Raw genomic sequence first — 21,239 nt, forward strand, 5'->3', positions numbered from 1 at the left:
CTTTAAAACATGTGCAGGGAAGATATTACAATATATAGTAACCAGTCCTCCGCATCTGGGTGCATTTCACACATCAGTGCCCAACATTGTTATTCTCACTTCTTTTTTTAATGGAATCAAGTGCCCTGTCTACTAAATAAGGGCTTTCTAATTTTATGTTATTTATTGCTTCAGAGGGGGAGGAGGAAGAATTTCCTAGCAGAGTAAAAATAAACTGGACATCATCAGCCAGAAAAAATACCAACACTAACTGAGAGAAAGCACTGTAGATAATTAGTGAGGTCATTAGTAAAAGTTCACAACATAATACTAATTTTAAAAAAATAGGTTAATGACACTTAAAATGGATAAAGACTACAAGTAAAACAAACAACACAGACTGATATGAAATATTTCATTCAGACAAAAGAAAGTATATTTGGCAAGACTGTTGCCAAAGGACGCAGAAACTCTGTCAAAATTGCGATGCATCTTTATTATGTGCAAAACCCCTCATTTGAAAAATATAACTGCCTGGAATTTGCAACACTTATTTACATTGGTAAGCATGAGTAGTCCCACTGAAGACAGTGTAGTTGCATAGCTGGTTACTCATATTTTTGCTTCAGAGCTGCAAAATGCAGTCCAAGTGAATACCTGATGCCAGGAAATTATTTTTTAAAAGCTTATGTTTTCAGCTACCCTGTAATGTCAGCATTCCTTTGGAATTTTACCATTCTGAACACTCCTCTATTTATGCTAATCTAGTAACTTATGTAGTGGTTGAGCTTGTTTTGCTCTAGATCAGCCATGGTCACTTGAGTCTCTGCTCCCAATGGATTGATCTACGGTCTACAGAAATGCCTGATACAGTGTAATCAGATATTAAATTGGTTAACATTGTATTTGATGGTTTCAGATGATACCAGTCCAGTGAGGAGCCGATCAGTCAAGTTCTATGGATTTCAAGCAACTCAGGGCAAAAGTCTCCCAAAACATGTTTACACCACTGGGGAGTCCACACTGGTGCCATTTTGCATATTTGAATATTTTAATTTCTCTTTTTCTTGTTAATCCTAGAAGTGAGATTGTAGTTGCAGTCTTCAATGTGTATGCTGAATATCACACCGATATCTGGAATTAAATTATGACTATACATCATAACATTCAGGCTCAAAGGCAATATTTGTCTTTCCATTTCTGCTTAAGTTTGAGCCTCTCACTGCCTTTTTCTTCTTCAGTTCCACCCCATGGGCTGTAGATTTTTTTTCAACACCATTAGCTGTAACTGATGATACAAGAGTATCGAGACCCATTAAGTTGTGCTGATTTTCATTCCTCTGTATCTTTTTCTTCTTTTTCTTTGCACCTCTAGAGAAAAGTAGATATAAAAAGAGTAAAAGAAACACAAAGTTAGCCCAAATTTAGAGCTTTTTCCACCCACAGCTGATCTGTTAGAGCAATTGTCTGCCTGTCCCTCTTGAGTACAATGCTGGAACAGCTACAAAAACTATGTTTCACAGCAGAACAAAGACAGAAAAACCATGAAGACAAAATATGAGACCACTTCACTTGTCTACTTTTTATCATAGCATTGCTTTGGAAAGAACTGCTCATGATCTTAAAAAAAAAAATCAGCCAGTCTTGATCAATAGTCAACAGATATAGTTAAAAAATACAAATTACCACACTCTTCCTCTCATAAAAGTCATTGCAATTTTTTTTCCCCCTTTCCTAAGCTCAGACACCTAGTTTATTTATTCAACAAGACTAAGATAGGCAGGCAAACTGTATGAGATTAAGTTTTCCATTTTAATTTACCTGAACTATGACAGATTTACAGAATCAGAAATCACTTTAATGTCTATTTATGCTTATCCAGACTTCATACAATGCCAAAAGCATCACTCAAGCTCCTGTATCTTTCCCAGTTAGTGCCTTTAACAAGAGAATTAGACTGGTCTTGCAGATGATGCCAGGGATTATGCAGATGTTACACCACTTCAACCATGAATTCCCGTTCTTGGCAGAAGTGTAACTTTATTAAACTATAAATGCATAATAATACTTCAGCTGTAACCTTTCAAGGGCAGGTACTGTCTTTGTTCAAAATTTGTATTGTGCGTAGCACAAAGAGGTCTTGGTTTGTGACCAGAACTGTTACACTGAATGCTGCTGAAACACATAAGCGAGTGGATGAATCAAGACTAAAGAATGTAATGAGATGTACGCAGTTCCCCCAAAAAGGGTGCTGCCAGAGCACTACTGTTGATGATACTGTCATAATGTACTAATATTTTATAGATGGAAATGTTTACACACCAGCCTTACTAATGGACTGATAAGTATCTGCTTATAGTTTTGGGTGGGTTTTTTTAAGCTAAATTGTGTATTCATGAAAAATGAATTGCTGCAGCTCTAATACTGGAATATCCTAAGGAAAAGGCACTGGAGTTTAAGACCTTCTGCATTAGGATTCCTGAAACAATTTGAGAAGTACTGCTGCATGAGGAAGCAGGAGTACAAAATCATAATTACTCAGCAGTATAAGTACCAATCTACCAAACTGAGTGTTCAGCTGGGTCTCATGTGTAAACATTTGTAAATTTACGCAGACAGCACTACCTAGTGTAGCTCAACAAAACCGTACAATAGGAATATATCTAAGGAGAAAACGTCTGTCCTGACAAATAGTTTCATTAATATTCAAAGGGTGAGGTTGCTATGCGGATTTTCAGTATAAAGCTACTCAGATTTTGAGAAGCTTTCATCTCTTTATTATTTGAACACCAGATGTGATGATGCATCAAACCTTTGAGATACCTAGATAAAAACCTTGGTTCACTTAGCATCTATTATGTGGCCGTTTCTCTGTTTCTTTTAAAGTCTGCAGAAGATAGGTTAACTGCTTGGCTAAGATAAAAATCTACTACCATCTTGGATAAAATTTATTTTCCTATTGCAAAACTGTACTTTCCATCCAGAAATTCTGAAAGATAGACATGCCATAAGGGCTTGCCATTCACTTTCTTTTACAGCAGGTATTGTGGCCCTAATGAATACTGTTCTAATAGGCCAAACAGCAATCATTCATCTGGAGGCTTAAATAAAGGTCTAGCGAGTTGTGCAGGTGCTGTCAGTTTCACTTCTCCATAGTGGAAGTGTGTACTTAGCAATTACATCTCACTTCATTCTTACAAAGTTTATTTACTGCATAATTCCTATAATATACTAGCATTTGACATGGATATTAAGTGTATTTTCACAGAAAACAGGAAAATAGCAGAATGTTCTAAGTGGAGCAACTATTTAAGAACAGATTGGACTGGATCACAAGTCATGTTGATAGTGCTTTTAGATGCTAAAGTAGAAAACTTTTCCAGTTAAGATCACAACACTTGCATGAGCGTCATTTTTTAAGGATATTTTAAGACATACCAACTACAATGAACAAGAAACCTACAGATCTGTCACAGCCCCTGTGGGTCACTGTTTCAGGTACAAAGAAGTGAGAGTTTTCATTAAAAATACGCTACCATGTTTCTGAAACATTTTGTTATCTACTCTGTGCTATATAGACAGCCTATAAACACAAATATGGAACAGTCTTTCTAACTAGTGGCATCAGAAATGCCAGAAGATCCTTCTCTCTTATAGCTCTCAAAATAAGGCAAAACTCTGTAGTCTTCAAAAAAAACCAACCCTCAAACCAACGTGGTACGTGGAATCGCTGTTATAATCACAAAGACAAGTTAATCACATTCCATTATGTTGTAGTTCATGGAAGAGCCTGCAATGTACATACTTTCAGATTCAAGCTTTAGATCAGGAGTAGACATTACTCAGATTTGCATTCTTATCTTAAAACATGCAGTGAAAACTGCCCTCTCCACATCAGACAAAACACAAGCACTGGGAAAAAATACAGCAAAACCATAATAAAACCTAGAATGTCCTGTACATGGAAGGAAAATACTGCACTGTAGGACTGGCATGCTTATCTACCTCCCTTTCAAATTAGTTTAAAATATAGCATCATGGCATCTTCCATTCACCCTCAGCAGTGATCAGGTATAAATGGTTCAGTACCCTGAAAGCTTGTGAAAGAGGTTCTGCAATAGTGCTCTTTGCCCAGATGGGACAGCAATGACATGAAGCATAACTTCAGACTGGCATCTCCATGATGCTTCTGCTTCTTACAGTTCAGGAGGAGGGAGCACATTCAAGTGACTCAGGCATGTAGGTGTCTTCTCTCACCTTTCTGAAATGTAACTGAAGCAGTTTGGGGGCTCTGTGTCTTCAGCATCACACTGAAGTGTGACCTCTTCTCAGGACAGCCTTAATTTCCATTAAAATGAGTATTACACATTTGACGTAACTCAAAATTCTTGAATTTGATTAAATCATTTGTGATTCTACATTTTAAATCTGTGGTCCCACATTCTTCAGTGGATGACCTGGAAAGGTCACGCAAAGTGTTTCCTGAAGTTCTACTAATGGAGTTGAGTCATACCACATTTTTGATACTCACTTCCAACAGACCGTATCAATTGTCACAGTAACTGTGCTTTTAAGGCATTTCCTTCCTTAATGTACATCCTATCAGAATAGTTATGCCCAAAATTCAACACTGAATTCTGTCAAAGCCCATTCCTCATCATACCTGAGGGTTAAACTTTCTACTCATAATTTTATATTTTCAAATCTAGATACAGGTGGAGATAGAAAATTGAGATTTAAAGGTAAATTAAAATTAGATATGTATCTGCATCTACACCATATATGCACAGATTATTTACATGAGGAGGGGGCCAGTCTGGAAAACAATAGTGAAATAACTTTGCTTTAGATAACAGATACCTGTATTGGCAAACACGGGATGTATTTTCAGATGTATTTTTTCAAGTATAAACGGTTGCAATAGCTAAAGATACTGTGGAAGCTCTTGTTTAAAATGTTGAGATCTTATCTACCTACAGCTTTCACATGACAAATACATATAATTTCTTAAAAATGCAAGTGTCACAAAGATGTTAGCTTGCATCATCTCAGTATGTGACAACCTTTCACAATCTACACTAATTAATTTTTAGAAGGTGCAAAAATAGTTGGCAGTTTGTAGCAATAAAGCCTAATACATAGCTAAGGGATGCCACAGGGCAGTCCCGTATCCCTGAGTTTCGATTCTTACATACATTATAGTCCTTGCTCTTTTGGGCGAGGAAGTGTGTCTGTGTACACACATACAAACTGTTATTTCTGTCACGTTTCAATTGTGAAGCGCTTTTTGAATCGTTGCCCTAGTACTGTTTTTCTTGCTAAAACAAAATTACCCTTGCAACATTTCTCAGTTTTCTAACAACAGTTGTAGAAGTAACACTGCAAATTGTTTTAAGTATTTCCTGCTTACCGTGTTGCAGGTGAGTCTCTATCTGTGTCAGATTCTGAGCTAAATTTTAGGTCCCCTGATTTACTGATGACTGGTGATGTCTGTAAAAGAAAAAAAAAGAAGCAGGAAGGTAAAATGACAGACAACGGGGCCAACACATGTACAAAAACCCACCAGCTTCCTGAATAAGGAGAGAATATACCTCGTTTGAAAAAGAATGTCTATCAGCCATAAAATGTTAACTCCTATGTGGTTACAAACAAGGAAACACTACCCTGCTTTAAAAGGAAAAAAAAAAAAGTTACTTGCAAATAAAGAGTTTTCAGGTATGTGTAGAAACCAAAGGTTATGAATCTGCTTGAAGTCAGCTTAAAACATACATGGTCTGTAAAGAATCAAGAGTTATTTCTCCTACTACATAAGTAAAGACAGAATACTAAAAAGCCATCTTATTGCATAGGTTTAACAAGAGAAACTTGTCTATTTTTTAAGCCTGCAAGTTTCAGTCAAAAGCAGTTCAAATCGTTCCAGGTTACTTTATAATTCAGAGCTAAAAAAACCCCAACAAAACCCAAATAAAAAAAAAAACAACAAACCTGGAAGAGTTTAAGGAAATTCTCTGATTTCTAATGAAATTAGTGGAGCATGCAACTCAGTCTCTCTACAAACAAACCTATTCTCATTCTAACAGGTCGTACCTACTGCAAGAATTCCCATAAAGAAATGTGACTGCCCTTCCTGAGTTTACTGTCTCCAGGGTCAGATTATTTTCTCTACCTTCTTCCACACAGGCTGTTCACAAGTATCTGGTAATGACCCACGTGCTTTCATTTTCACGGAGGGCAGAAGCCAACACAACTGATAGGCCTTATGTCTCTTTCAAAATTTGCCTTTCTGGAACCAAGCATAAACCACACATTCAACCATGAACTTCAGGCCTATGGAGCACCACGAAAGCAGTGCAGCACACTGTAGGTTCAGACCTAGTATCACAACGCTGTCAGTGAGAAACCATTGTGGAGCTCTGCTTCAGGTTGACAGGACAGCTAGGCTCTGTCAGTGTCCGTTTGGTATGGCGTGCATGAAAGAACAAGTTATATCCAGGCAGGCATTGTAAGAGCAGGGACTGGTTCCTATGAAGACCTTGGAAAGCAGGTGAAAAAGTCTGGAGCCCTAGGCCAGAGAAGATAGGGAGAAATTAGATTCTAGTACTTCCCCCAAAATAAGATTTTTTTCAGGGAGTAAAGGAGAACAGGCTTGAAACTAAACCCTCAAACCTTGGCCCTTGTTTATGATTTTAAGACTGTTAGCTGAACTTCAGATTCACGGTCAGCCTAAAGCAAAACCTACTACATTGTTTCTGAATTTCTCAAATAGCCTTAGTGTTAAAAGCATCAGACCATCCAGTTCTGCCAAGCACAGAGGTACTCATCTGCTTGTAAGAAAGATGTTTAATGTTCTGCTATAAGCCTGAATTGGTTCAAAAAACAGCCAGTTAGTGGCATTACTGTCTCTAAAACCCCAGTTAAAAATGAGCAGTATTAGGAAGCTCACACAGCATCATTCAGCAGCTCTGGAGAGTAACCACAAAGTCAACAAGGGCTTTCTACAAGCAACAGAGAAAAAAGCTAATTACAGTTCTTGATGCTCTAGCTTGCCAATTGTTTGTTTCATTTTGTGTGAGCTCACAGGCAAAGCATACTGTGGTCCCTCCATATTTAATGCTTAAAGAGAGAAAACAGAGGGCTGCTTCACAGCAGTTCTTTTTATCACTTAAGCATTAGTTTCGGCATTTTAAAATGGAACAAAAATACTTTGTTTCCAGACACTAAACTAATCCATCACAGATTTCAAAGCCCTGATGAATAAAACTTAACATTTCCTCATCAAGTACTATTGTCCAATTTTAATTTGGAGTAAAGTGAGGCACAGATTAAAATTTTCTTGGCACACACAAATGAAGACTGTATTGGAATCACAATCTATATCTCCCAAACCTTAGTTTTAGGCCTTGAACAGTTCAATTACTTTCTTAAACTAAACGGAATTAATTAGAAAAAAAAATCTAGTCAATGTTAGTAGTTGAATTAGATTTGAACTTTTTTGTCTCGGTCCCATTCCCTAGTATTATTTTGTTAGTTTAATAGTATTGTTCTGTTGACTTAGAAGAAACAGGATCAAGCTCCCATTGACTTACTGAGTTTACTGAATTCATATAAGCACACTGCCCACAACCACCATGTTCAAGCATTAGTCATTAGAATTAGTCTGCTCAAAAACCACTTTGGATTTGAAAAATTGAAAAAACAAATTTTTTTTTGCTGAATTATTTTAGACACACTCAAGACTATTTAGAATATAATGATGTAGCATTGGCGGGACCAGGAAAAAATTCTACTTCACACACAAAATCCTTGTTAATAAACTTGAGACTAAGTCAATGGTAAAAGTAAACACAAAAGAAAGAAACATAGTCCCACTAATATGAAGTATAATACAAGAGAGTGCTGTAAAGGGAATGACTCTAAGTAGTTAACATTTCCTTCAGCATTTGTAAACTTGTGGTTCCTTGCCATATACAATCATGAATTTACTTCACTTGCAGTCAAAACGAAATCTTTTTGAAAATCCTCTGTGAATGATGTTGAAGTAGGCTTTTTACCTTCCCTTTTAAGTAAATATTACAGAATCTCTACATTTTACTAATACTATAATCAAATATGGACCTTTCCAGAGAACAGTCTAGTAGAATTCTCTTAAGTGCCACTACAGAAGACTGACTTATCTTATAAAAAATGGACTAAGTTTTTTACACTTTCAGACACCAAAACACAGGAAATTATCCTTGTTTTACAGTTAGAAGATTAAAGTATCCACTATAATTAAGCTGTCTAACTGAAGGTTCTTATGATCTGTTTTAAAAACAACTCATCACATAGGCTTTCATATGCTCAAGCACAGCATTTCAGCATGAATACCAAAGGAAAAAAAGCACACAATTAGAGACATTCAAATAGCTGTGTTCACCTGACGTGGCAACTAATGAGAATTCCTAGGGTCTGTAGGGACAGACTCCCAATTCCCAAGAGTACTGTTCGAGCACGATAGCTTTCTTACCTTATTCTTACAAACTTTCAAGCATATAATGAGGTAGGAACTAGACACTAGATCTTTTTGAAGCAGATGTGTCTGCCACTATCTTCTCTTGTCCAGCCCACATACCTTTGCGACCTTCTTACCCCACTCCTTGAACTACTTTTCCCAGCCCAGGGATGGGAGGAACAAGCAGGGCCAGCAGCAGATGCAAGGTGGCAGTGCAAGAACTGCTGCAACATGGGGATGAAGTAGCAGCAGGAGCACTGCGAACGAGTGAGTGGAGGCTGGGAAAACGGGCAGGAGCTATTTGGCTAAGGAGGTAGTGGTTACACTTAGACACTGAGAATGCATCAGGGACATGCTGATGTAAGGAGCAAGCCACGTAAGTCTAGAGTATGGAGGGCTGAAGAGGCTGGCGATCTTTTCTTTCCCCATTTCCAAACCTGCTGACCACTTGTTATGCATGGACAGATCTCCCAGGAAGCTCCGAAGAGCTCTGTGCTATTGTCACTGTGTCTGTACTAAGATTTAGCAAATCTAGTGTTGTAACAGATATGGTGTTAGTTATTAAATTCATCCAGATTGCAAAGCTTAAATATGAATACAGAATTATTAGGGCTCTGTTTAAAGAAATAATTAATGTTTCAGATACTATAATTATCTTGAGCTTTTCTGTTCACAAGAACAAATACTGAACCTTGTACAAAACACGAGCTCCTTTGTACAGTGTGCCACTAATGGTGTTCAATTTTGTTGCCGCATTCTAATTCTCCACCCTTTGAAAGATACAGCTCACCAGAAGGAGAGAACATAAGTTCATATCAACTGTAGAAGCTTAGATTTTCTGAAGTTTCTTTTGCTTTGTTTACAATCATAAAAATAAAAAGAGTAATAAAATATATGCCTTCCTTTTCTAGAAGGCTTGGCTTGCTTTACAGCTCCTTTTTTGATACTTAACATTGTCTCAGTGTTGCCACGTGAGGAACAACCAAGGCAAAAAAAATTTAAAGGCTAAATACACAAAAGCATATTAGTTCCTGACCCCTGCTGTAGAATCCACAGCAGTAAGTCAAGTACTAAACTCTCCCTCTGCAACTTCTGGAAACAATCATAGGAATCACAACACACTTCCTAGCAAAACCCGAAGCAGAGGGCATCTAAAAGAAGTATCTGGGACAAAGTCTCATCCCAAGTCTTCACCTTTGGTAGTGCTTTCTTCTAGGCTGTGCAGAGTTGACTCTAAGACTAATGGTCTGCAGAGGTTCTCTGACAGACTAAGAGACAGACTGACAGAACGAAGAGGTGCAGACAGTCTGTTTAGGTTTTAAAGCCATGAAAGTAAATGCACTTCCTCTACAGCCTGCTCACTCTGCACAGGGGAACCCTCCCACAGAAGCTGTTTCTACAGAACTTGATCTAATTAAAGACTCGTTAGATCACAGATGGCAAGAACAAATACGTGTCTGTGTCTTTTCAGACTAGTCTTTAGAATGTTAAACTCAGTATTAAGTTTGTATTTTGTTTTTTATTACATTGTCCATGGGTAAAAGATTTATAGCAATTTACTTTACTCCCGAGAACCATGTTGATGCCACCTGCCAAAACTGTTCTGAGTCATGTTTGGGAGAAATGCTGTGACACCACACACAACTCATCATTTTCTTTGCTGCTGTTCTGTACTCTTGCAAACATTTCCCCATTAAATGAACAACTGACAGGGAGCTCTGCTAGCAGAATTACATATTTTCCTTTTGCCATGACCTTCCTATTTAAAATGCAATTTATTTGTAATTGCTTTCCCCCCTTTCTAGTGTTGTTAAAGAACAAGCCTAGCTAATTCAGATTAACCATATTGTAACCCTTACGTCTAACAGTATTAACATAGTTGTATCTAGCAGAACCACATACAACAGAGACATTGGCATGAAATTCTGTCTTTCCCATAAAAAACAGCTAAACCACTGAAGTGTTTAGGACTAAGCCAACACACACTAGGTTCTCCATCTACGAATGCTAGAGCCACATGCAGAGAGGACTTTGCCTGATTTTGGCTTTGAAACAACAAAATCCCAGACCTGTTCAGGGCTAGGAGAGACCAGCAGGATATATGGTGGGTGAAAACTGTAGTTGTAGCTCAACATTGACAAATACTGCACCTCAGAATTCAAACAGCTATTTGAGGGACAACAAAAGAAAGAGGAGGAAGAGTGGAGACAAGATATTTCAGACTGAAGCACTACGGTTTAGAACAGCAGTTTTCCCTCTTGAAGTCTTGGCCTCTGGGAATTTATCTGCGGTTACAGCTTTGCATTAAAATTTACATTTTAAAAGTTCAGTCCTGTTCAGAAAGAGGCTATGAGGACCCAAGGAGAAAACCACAGGGAAGAGAGAAGTTACCTTGCTCCTGAAAGCTACCTTAATGTAAGTGTTCTTAATAGTATTTTTGGTTCTGCTTGACCAGTTCAGTGCCTCAGCCTGATTCTACCTATATTTAAACAGACGAGTCACTTACAGTGAATGACGATCGATGTAATTTCATCTTTTCTTTTTTCCCCAACAGGTATTAATTTGATTATAAACCAGGTACTTTTTCTTCCAATGACTTAATACTATAGACACAGATGTAAACAATTTTTGAGACAGAACTCATTAGGAACCACAGAGGTGGTTCTGGAGTTGGAAAAGAAGAGCTACCAGCTTACAAATAAAGTAGCCCCACATATGCTTAAGACAGTAATTAAACTTGAACAGTACAAACTACATTTTAAAGGGAAAACAGAATATCTAAAAATAGGAAACTACAGAACTAAAAAGATGAAATATGTTAACGTCGGGCAACATTTAAGGAAAATGGTCCATTCCTCATGGATGATAGCATAGTAACATTTCCTTCAGAAGAAGGATTTCTTCAAGAACAATCAAAGTAATTACTACTTCAAAAGTAGGATTTGCAAAGATGCATCTATTTTATAATGTCTATTCAACAGTTTATGTGGAAGACCACAGCGCAGCTTTGCAGACTGATTCTAGAAAAGCATAGTTTCTTTCAGCCCTGATGTCAGTGCCTTTAGAAAGACAGATCTGTAATCACCTTAGGCACGAATGAAGCCCAGAATTATGAACTGTACTATAATACATTCTAATTCAATTCAATATCACATCTTTTTGGGCCCGCAACCTCTCTGAACCTTGAAAATGAGCACACTTCACGACGTGTTGTAAGTGTTCAGCTCTATTCTCTGTAAGAGTTCCATCACACCAATCCTTTACTGTTTCCTTCGTTAGCATTATCATATCTTCCTAGTCCCTCCTCTTCCTAAAAGATAACCAGTCACTGAAGTGTTCCCCAGTAATGTGAAGAAAGGTGCCACTAAAGGAGAAAACAGAAACTGCACAAACCATAAAATGAACATTTTTGATGAAACTAATAGAAAAATTTCTAGCTAGTATTTTTGGAAATATTTTTGAGCATGTTTTCTATGCTTTTGTAATTTTTAGATCTAATAAATCTTCAGCCCACGAAAACACTCACATCGAATCAGCTCAAGCCCACGGGAAAAGTATCAATTACTTGGCAGGTTAGTTTCAGACACACTAAGCTAAGTATGCAGAAAGTTTGACAACAACCTGCTCTAGGGCAAGAAGAATGAGAACATGAATTATTTATGTGAAGAGTGATAACTCCAAACTTTGTTTAAACATACGTGGAATCAAGTTTTGATGATCTCTGTGTAGGTTATCCAAATTGTGCAATTGTGCAATGATGTAGTTCCTCAAGGTAACCCTTTTCTTATCATGCTTTTTATTTCACATTTGCATTATTTTACACCTTAACATAATTTTTCAAAGATAAATACATCAGAAAGAATATTTTCTTACACTTTAAATGGAAATTTTAAATTACTGCTTTGTTTTTGTCTATTACTACTTCCCAGTATTCTCACATAATGTAGAACTGAATACTTAACATTCATAATCTAATTAGATGCATTTTATGTAGAGAGTGGTAGGCCACCTTGAATTATAAAACGTATTTGTAAGATTTTATAGGCAGCAGAACATTTCTGACTGCCACCCCCCTCCCCCCCCCCCCCTCGCCCCCAAGACACTCCATCGATTTTGAAACATTTCTGATTTACCAAAATTTTGCAAAACCTGAATTCTGGTTTCTGACACAACCCTATGTGAATCCCTGTCTTTTCTGCTTTCCTCTTAAGGAACCTGAAACCAGCACATTCACCGGAGCAGCCAGATGACAGGTCCATCTCTGTTTCCTGGGATTCTTCACCAGTGCAGTGAAAACTTCACTCCATGAAATTTCTATTGGCAGTTTAGATGTATGTAGTAATTAAAGATGATTATGACCTAATTTTGTGGCTCAGGAGTTAAGTAACTCATAAGGCAGGAAAACAAGGTTTGCATAAACTTATTATGTTATGAACGCAAAGCTGATGGCAGAAAGCATTTTGAAAGCAGGTTCTTTGAACTACAACTTTCTTTTATTATTTGCAAAGATTAATATTGGATCTTGAGTATTACACCTTCTTCTAATGTTAATGATTCCATTTCATTCACTCATAAAATTTTGACAATTAGCTAAATATGCATTTATACTATATGCAGTTGGAAAACTATTTTTAAATCGACATCTGGTATTCTCAGTAATTAAAATGTAGAATACTTCTATGGTTTTAAGTGCTCTATTTAGTCTTGTAGCAAATCTCACAAGTAACTGCTACAATGATTTTCACAGTAACTGTGTTTTGCAGTCTTAACAAAGCTAAGTATTTAACTATTCCTCAAAAAATACAGAAAGAACAATAGATATTGCAGACCTGGATATAAATAAATATTTTTGAAAACATGCTTGTGGCCAAAACCCAAACACAACCAAAAAAATCAATTATATTTTCTTCTGGTGGTAACAACTTAATTATTCAATAAATATTTTTTTGATTAAAAAAAAAGCTTCATTTTCTGCCAAATTAAAAAAAACACCATAGGGTATTACAAAATTATGATTTTTCTTCTTTCCCGTATAAAAGAAATTGGCATTTCCTTCCATCAGCTCTTATACTGAAAAAAAATGAAAGGAATAGGAAGAAAAGTTGCTGTGTCACTGCTGCAACACAGGAACTGCCATAACTGATCAGCCCCTTCAGTGGTCGTCTTCGCAGTTTTGTCTCAGAAGTATCTGGTATTGCCCAAAGCCAAAGCAGTGTAGGACTTTCCTTTATTATTACAAACAGCAGAATGACAATTTGTTTCTTCTATGCAGCACTCTGCAGCTTTTGTAAAACCGCCACACTTCAAGGCATTGCAAGTATTACACAGAGATGATTCATCATTTGATTCAACCCACTATCTTCTTGGTGATTTATTTGGTGCTTATGTAACTTGAAATAAAAAAAAATAAAAATCAGGCAGATTTGTGTTTCCCAGTCATTTAGATGCATTTGGAATCTCACCCTAAACTGTTATTAAAAAAATTAATCTCTGAGTGCATAGGTTTAATAGTGTCTTGTAGTAGCTAGGTTCACCAGGTTAACTAAGCACAACATAAACAAAAATTTTCTTCTACCAGTATCAGCTCTGTTCCATTCCAGCTTAATGTTCCCTGATCTTGTTAACAGCAGAAGGGAAAAAAAAAAAAAAAGAAAAAAGGAGTGCATCCAGTTTACCTCTCTACATCATGTACTATTTTATGCACTCTCTTTGCTGCTCATTCTTGGCTAGTTTAATCTTCTAAAGTATATCCTCTAACATCACTTTTTCCAGGCCTTGTAAATGTTTCAATGCTTTTCTCTGGACTCTATGATTTTGTAGTGAACTTCGATGCCGTGCCAGATAAAAAGCAACATATTTGTTTAGTTTTGGACTGTTATTGTACACTTTTTTCATTATGTCTTTTGAATATCTGTATGTACTATACAGACTACACAATTCTGACTAATCATTAAATACGCATCCATTTTAATTCAAAGTGCTACTTCTCACAGAGTTGAATAATAAATACTTGTTATAAAAGTTAGTAACATTAGTTAGTATACATAAAACTATTATTTTTATATAATAATTTTAATATTTTAAACTATTATTTTGATCCAGTAAGTCAACTAGATTCCTATTAGATTAAAGCAGAAAAAAAGATGTGGATAAAAATGATCAAGTCTTTAATGACTAGAAGTATCTCAGCTCTTCTCCCTTTTTTAATCTAGGTATAAGCGAAACTGGGTGAGTACAACAACATATTCCCTCTGGGATACCTTCCTTGCCTCCAGCAATGCAGACAATATAAGAACGAAATCTTCATGCTTTCCAGTAATTTGTATTTTTTCCCCATAATTGTTCCAATCTGCCTTTACAGAAGTATCTGGAAGTAATGCACCCTTGTCTTTCTTGGACAGAGGTTTTGCTATGAGTTTCTCAGCTACAAAGAGGTAAAAGAGATACTTCAGATTAATTACTACTTAGTGTAGTGAATAATTTCGTTTTTCAAATATAGTCAGAAAGAAAACACTTAGCATTTCGATTTATAGCAGTTGGCTTCAACAAGACCGCTGGCTTTAACAAGACCGCAATGTGAGTAATCCGTACTCAATAATTTATTAAATGCTATGTCTCTCTAGTCACCTAAGAAAAACAAAAGTTACAGAAAAAACGTTAATAGAAGTAGCTTTGAGTGTTTCAGCCTTGAACACTGCAATATATATTATGTAAAGATTAGATAAATCCTATGAAAAAATGAAAAAATTTACCTTAGAACACAGCATATGCTTTGAGTCTTGCAAATCAGATGCAAAATATAGATTAAATTTTAGAAAAGTACATGGTACATTGAAAAGTCAAGCCATTTGAAAGAAATCTGAATAAAAGTAACTTTTGAAGTAAGTTATGTTTCTGTTACTTTTTTTTTTTTTTTTTTCTTACAAAGTATCCCATATTTTAAGACAATCATCAATCTTACTTCACAGAAGGGGAAAGTGAGCTATGCAAAGTTTCTAAACTCTGTCTGGAGACGTGACAGTCACTTGGCCTGCTTTGTACATAGCAGTATCTCTAAACATCTGAAAAAAATAAAATAAAACTCCAACCCCATCTTTTTCCTTGACTAAAAAATGACCATTTCTTCTTTGTTGTTCTGTACATACTGTATTCTGACTGCTAACTAAAAATCACAGAAACAGGAATGCTTCTGTGCACAGTATAGTATGTGATAATGTTAACAACAAAACGACATATGCAATTGCGATCCAATGTAAGTATCTGGTGGGAGTGGAGAGATATTTAATATGGTCAAGAAAAAGCATTCCTTTCCTTTGTTCCTCCAAACTATGAACTCTCTACATTCTACCCTCCTGAGCAACCTACAGGATGGGTGAAGTCATTCATGTCAGAGAACATCCGTTGACAAATAAGTGCATTAAGATGCAGCATATCTCCTGGTCTGATAATAAGGCTTTCTTATTACACTGTATATCTTTAATTAGGATGTCATTACATGGATGAAAAACTCTTGAGAGAAAAACATCACAGCTGTCTCCTAAGCAACCTGATAGATAAGGAAACTGCAGGGCAGAAAATTTCAAGTCTGTGGGCAGTGTATATTATAAAAATGACAGTCAAGTGCATGAAATTATGTCAGGTTTTGAAAACCCCATGTTCTTTCTTCAACCGTAATTTACATAAAGTATCCATGAGAGATACCGTGGTAAACCTTGGAGTCAATAGGTGGTTTGCCACTCACTACAATGGTACAAAAGTAGGCAAAATATTTAATTGCTATGTGATGGAACATGTGGATTCACACAAGACAAAGTTAGATTTCTGCTGAAAATCTACGTGCTTACCTGGAATGAGGTCTACACAGGAGAATTTTTTTCAAAAAGGATTGAAAATTTAATACAGTCCACTTGGAACACAAAAGACATAGTCCACCACTAGTTAAAGAATCGTTCCTTCTCACATTATTACCTTATGTAGCATTGGAGAGCCTTCCTCTGCTTCTGTTGGTCCTTCAGGTAGGAGAGGAGCGGAATCTGGTACCAATCCTGAAGGTTGCTCTTCATATTCTTCTGAAAACAGGATCCATAATTCACCATTATGAGTCATGAAAGAATTATGAAAGTACATATTTCATATGAACAATTGTGACATTATAATATAACCAAAAAAGGGGTGTCAGTTGGAACAGGTGAAACTAAAGCCAAACTTTGTATAAGAATTTATCAAAATTTGCCTATTAACTTTATATTAGTAAGCTTAGATTTAAATGTTATTTATATAAATGTAATTTATATAGATAATTATATAAAATAGAAACAATCAAACATTTACATGACTAAGAACAAAGTCCATACTGACAGCAGTGCAGTTGATACTTGATAAATATATGACATGCATTTCTTTTGGTTCATTAATAAGATGGTCACCAACTGAAATAAAGAATTATATACCAGAGGTTTTTTGCACAGTTGGACCACTGCTTCAAAAATTTTCTTCTGTGTTTTTAAGAACAGGCCATCACTGAAGAATCTTCCTACAGACTGATCTCTTGTTTATTTTGCAAGAAAGTAAGGAAGAAGAAAATGCATAAGATGTGCAAGGGGAGGACAAAGGGGAAAGACAGTAGTTAAGCTAACTTTAATTACCATCATCAAGTCAGCAGTGTTATGTCTGAGTGTTTTTTAGGGAAGAGGCATAAATACTAGACTTCACTTGAAGGACAGAGGGAGGAACTAGAAAATGGAGGAAAAGATCTTGAGAAATGTTGAGTTAAGAGATTTCTAAACACCAGTATAACTGATAGTTTGATAGTTTAGGAAGGCAAATGAATTTTTCGTAGCATGCAACCACAGACTATGTCCGTAAGCCGAATACTAACAACAGTCAGGACACTAAGCATCTTTACATCAGTTGACTCAGTAGGATGATTCTTATATTATTTGTTCAGATTCATTTAGGTTTGTCTGTAGTAGTTTAATCAAAATGTTTTTAACAACAGGGACCTGGTAGCAAGTTCAGTGCTCAGATATGAGATTTAACCATTACTGTTTTTTAAAACTTCATACTGAAATTCAGTTATTTGGGAACTGAGCATTCTCCATTACAGTAGGGGGAAAATCAAGAGTTTTTACAAATGTAACTGCTTAGATCTAACAGATTGCCTAAGAAAAATGTAAGATGTCTGTGAAATGCTTTGATGTATCCTAAAACATTGCCAAGGTAGGGCATGAACCAGGTGGCTATTTCCAAGAAGAGACAAGGAATCAATCCATTTGAGTGATAATTAAGCCAGCACTATATAAGATGGAATGTTTAACTAAGTGCCAATGCCTTCCTAAGTCAGGTATGTCAACTTGCTAAGTGGTTAGCTAACTTTATACAATTTCTGCATCACGCTAAGTCATCATTATGCCATCTGTGTGCTACATATATTCATATCTTCAGAACAATAAGCAGTACAGCATGGTAACATCTTGGACCATCAGTTAAACCCACACCGGTATACCAGGAAGATAGCAGTAAACTTACTTTCACCAGCCACATAATTAGCTGGAAAATAGCCTTGCTGTCCATTTGCTAGGCTGCCAAACCACCAGTTATCATTATCTTTGTATAACACTTGGATAATGTCACTGCGATGGATGGTTAGCTCATCTGATCGATGCGCTGTGTAGTCATAAAGAGCCACTACCTAAAAGAGAGATAAGAGCACCACAGCTTTATCACAACCATGCCACAGAGAAAAAAGCGCAACATTCACTTCCTCTTGCAGAAAAGCAGCTGAAACCAAAGCTGCACTTTGGTAAAAGCTGAGGCTGTCTCAAGTTTTGCTAATGGGATCAAGGGTGGTGGGAAAGCAGCAGGAGAGGCAAGATAAAGGACTGTGGGATTGTAGAAATGGTTAAGAACATTCAATTCACTAAGATTAGCTTCAAAACAGCAGCTGTTAGTTTTATAAGCAATTTACTTGTGAAGCAAAAAGAAAAAAAAACCACTTCAGACATTCACTTTCTTAGAACTGTTACACCACCTTCAGATCCCATTCCGTGTGCTCATGAAGCATATGTGTTCGAATAAATACTTCCACAGTACGACAGTTTCACTGATGGAAAAATTTAGTACAAAATATCATTGCAAGTTTTGCTCTGATCACCCCACTTTTTCTTTTTCCTTTACAAATAAGGGCTTGCATATACAACTTTATAAATATCTGCCAAAAATAAATTTATATTCCATTTCACATAATAAAACGATTTGCCAGTGAAATACTTCTATACTTTCCTGGGGAAGAGTACTAACAGTGGTCAGCACCATGCATACTACATAGAATACATTACCGGAAGCCTGCTTTCTACCCTAAATATGAAAATATCAAGTATAATTCTTATTTATTTCCCATGCTCTGTGAACAAAAAATCTGTCCTGATGAATTCAGAGCAGAAAAGACTGAAAAGAAAACAAGTGAACTGAAAGAATAAGGGAATTGCTCACTTCCCTCATAAGTGAAGAGTAAAATTATGACCTATTTTATGCAAAGAACATTGCTTCCCTACATATAATCTTCACCTCTGATTCCTCTATGAAATTGTAAGAGATCATAAACGGGGATGGTTAGGAGTGATAGGAGGTTATAAGGGATAGAAGAAGACAGCAAAGTTATTATAAAGATAGGGATTTGGAGAAAAAACTTTCTTTTTTATTACTCAGGCATGCATTTAAATCCTAAGACTGATGAACTGCACAGTGCTTTTTATCACCTGTGAGGTCTAAGTGTAAATATATAGCCATTGTCACTTGTATTTTCATAATTCCATGTCACCCATTAAACAGATTAAATCAGTCACAAATGAGAAAAGATGGAAATGATTCTACCATTGTAAATTCTATGTGGTAATTTGTAGTGGTGGACAGCATCAAAGAATTAGCATCAGCACAGTTCTCAGTAGATGGGAAGTTTATCTAAATATACATTCAGTAATCCTGCACTTACATAAAGAAGCTAAACAATGTAATATTTTTTATTATAACGCTCCCCTCTGCATTAGGAAAGCTAATATAGTAATTACAGCTGACATTGATGATATAGACATATGAGCCATAGAATAGAACAAACTAAAACACACTAATGAGCATCTTGGAGAAACAGTACAGAACTGGAAGCTTGCATGGTCATGTCCAGTAAGAGGTGCTCTAACAGTGCCCAATTCAGGTAAGTGACAACGGTTGCCTTAGTAATAGTACGATGAAAATCATGAGGTCACTTAAGGTTAAAAAAAAAAAGAAATGAATACAACCCTAATTACTTGGCAGCATGAAAAACAGTGAAAGGCAGAGCAACAAACATTTCTTTTTGCAGTATCTTTTGTAAGACAATTCTGGTGTAAATGTTTTGGGTTTTGGAAAAAATTACAAAAATTCAGTAACATGGAAACACTGCCAACAAATAGCTCAAACTAATCAAGCAAGTCCCATTGTGTGTCCCCCCCCCAAGAAATAAAAAAAAATAAAATACAAATATGTCCTGTAATACAACTGGTTTAGCAAGCCTGACAATTTAGACGAAATGTGGAAATTGCCATTATATTCTCTGGAGACATATGATCACAAAATGACCATAAAGGGATACGGGAAATGCACCTCAGGACCCAAGAAAAATGTAGAACACTCACAATTATGCCCAGAGCAACTGAATTTCTTCTGTTGTGACATTCAAACATTTGTTAAGTTCTGTCTGGGTCCAAGTTCAAGAGAACAACAACAAAAAAAAGTATCTATATTAATTAAAATTTGATGAAATTATTTTTTAAGAGTGATATAAAAATGGCGATAATGTGGATATGCTGGTTATGAACACGTTTGTAAGAATTACAAAATCTAGGGTAGCAAAAGAAATCCTTGGGATCATTCTAAAAAAAACCAATGTGCTTTGAAAAGCTCGATACAATGTAACAGGTATAGAAGATATGTAAAAATTACATAATACTTACTGTTTCTTGCTCCAGTGGACAACTGCTTCCTCCTCTCGCCCCCAGTACAGTCAGGCAGTCATCACTCTAGAAGAAGAAATTATTTTAAAACTTTAATATGAAGTACTTTGATATACTACATTTATGCATATTTTCATGTCTACTGTAAATGAGTAAGAATTATCTGTAATAAAATGCTTTTTTAAACATGAAAAAGCAGAAGTGATGTTAAGCTACACTGAGTAATATCAGCTATGTAGATCTTTTGAAAAAGATGTTAAGTTTTCCACATATGTACACTATACTAAAGATCACATGGGGGAAGACAGAGGATTGATGACTATGCTGTTTAAGTCTGTTTGCATTGCAAACACTACAGGTAGATGTTTGAGAAGTTGTTGCAGTGAATTTTACCTCTGAACCAGTATGCAAAAGTTGTCACTTTCATATAATGGAGAATTTCAGGTTGGCCTGAATAACCAATACTTCCCATTTAATTCTAATCGTTCTATCTTTACCACTTACTCTTCAGACTTCCAATGAAGTCAAAGGAATAGCAGGTTTCTAATGCAACCGTTACGATGGACTTACACCTACAAAACTTGATTTCTGTCAATCAGTAGAATTCTTCAGTTGGATAAAGATTTAAAAGAGAAAAATTATGGAAATAGCAGACGAACAGCACAACAGAACAAAGGAAGCGATGGAAGTCCTTTGCTGGTGTTACTCAATTATTTTTCAATGGCCTATTTTTACAAAGGGGAAACCAGTTTCCCCGAGATTTTGTATGTGTGAAAGGATGC

At 36.2% G+C, this 21,239-nt stretch overlaps 1 protein-coding gene across 2 annotated transcripts in view; it reads right to left on the reverse strand.

Moving 5' to 3' along the window:
* Nucleotides 1-450: 450 nt before the first annotated feature.
* The window catches only part of AHI1 (Abelson helper integration site 1), a 96,874-nt gene continuing 76,085 nt past the window's right edge, over nucleotides 451-21,239 (reverse strand). For both annotated transcript variants that reach the window (XM_055810656.1, XM_055810657.1), the window contains exons 21-25: nucleotides 20,458-20,523; nucleotides 17,999-18,161; nucleotides 16,439-16,539; nucleotides 5,390-5,469; nucleotides 451-1,350 (exon numbers count right to left, since the gene is read on the reverse strand). In XM_055810656.1, coding sequence (XP_055666631.1) covers nucleotides 1,131-1,350; nucleotides 5,390-5,469; nucleotides 16,439-16,539; nucleotides 17,999-18,161; nucleotides 20,458-20,523 — 630 coding nt within the window. In that variant the 3' untranslated portion in view covers nucleotides 451-1,130. The remainder of the gene's footprint in view (nucleotides 1,351-5,389; nucleotides 5,470-16,438; nucleotides 16,540-17,998; nucleotides 18,162-20,457; nucleotides 20,524-21,239) is intronic.

This window comes from Falco peregrinus, chromosome 7 (assembly GCF_023634155.1).
Source record: "Falco peregrinus isolate bFalPer1 chromosome 7, bFalPer1.pri, whole genome shotgun sequence".
Classification (NCBI taxonomy): Eukaryota; Metazoa; Chordata; class Aves; order Falconiformes; family Falconidae; genus Falco; species Falco peregrinus.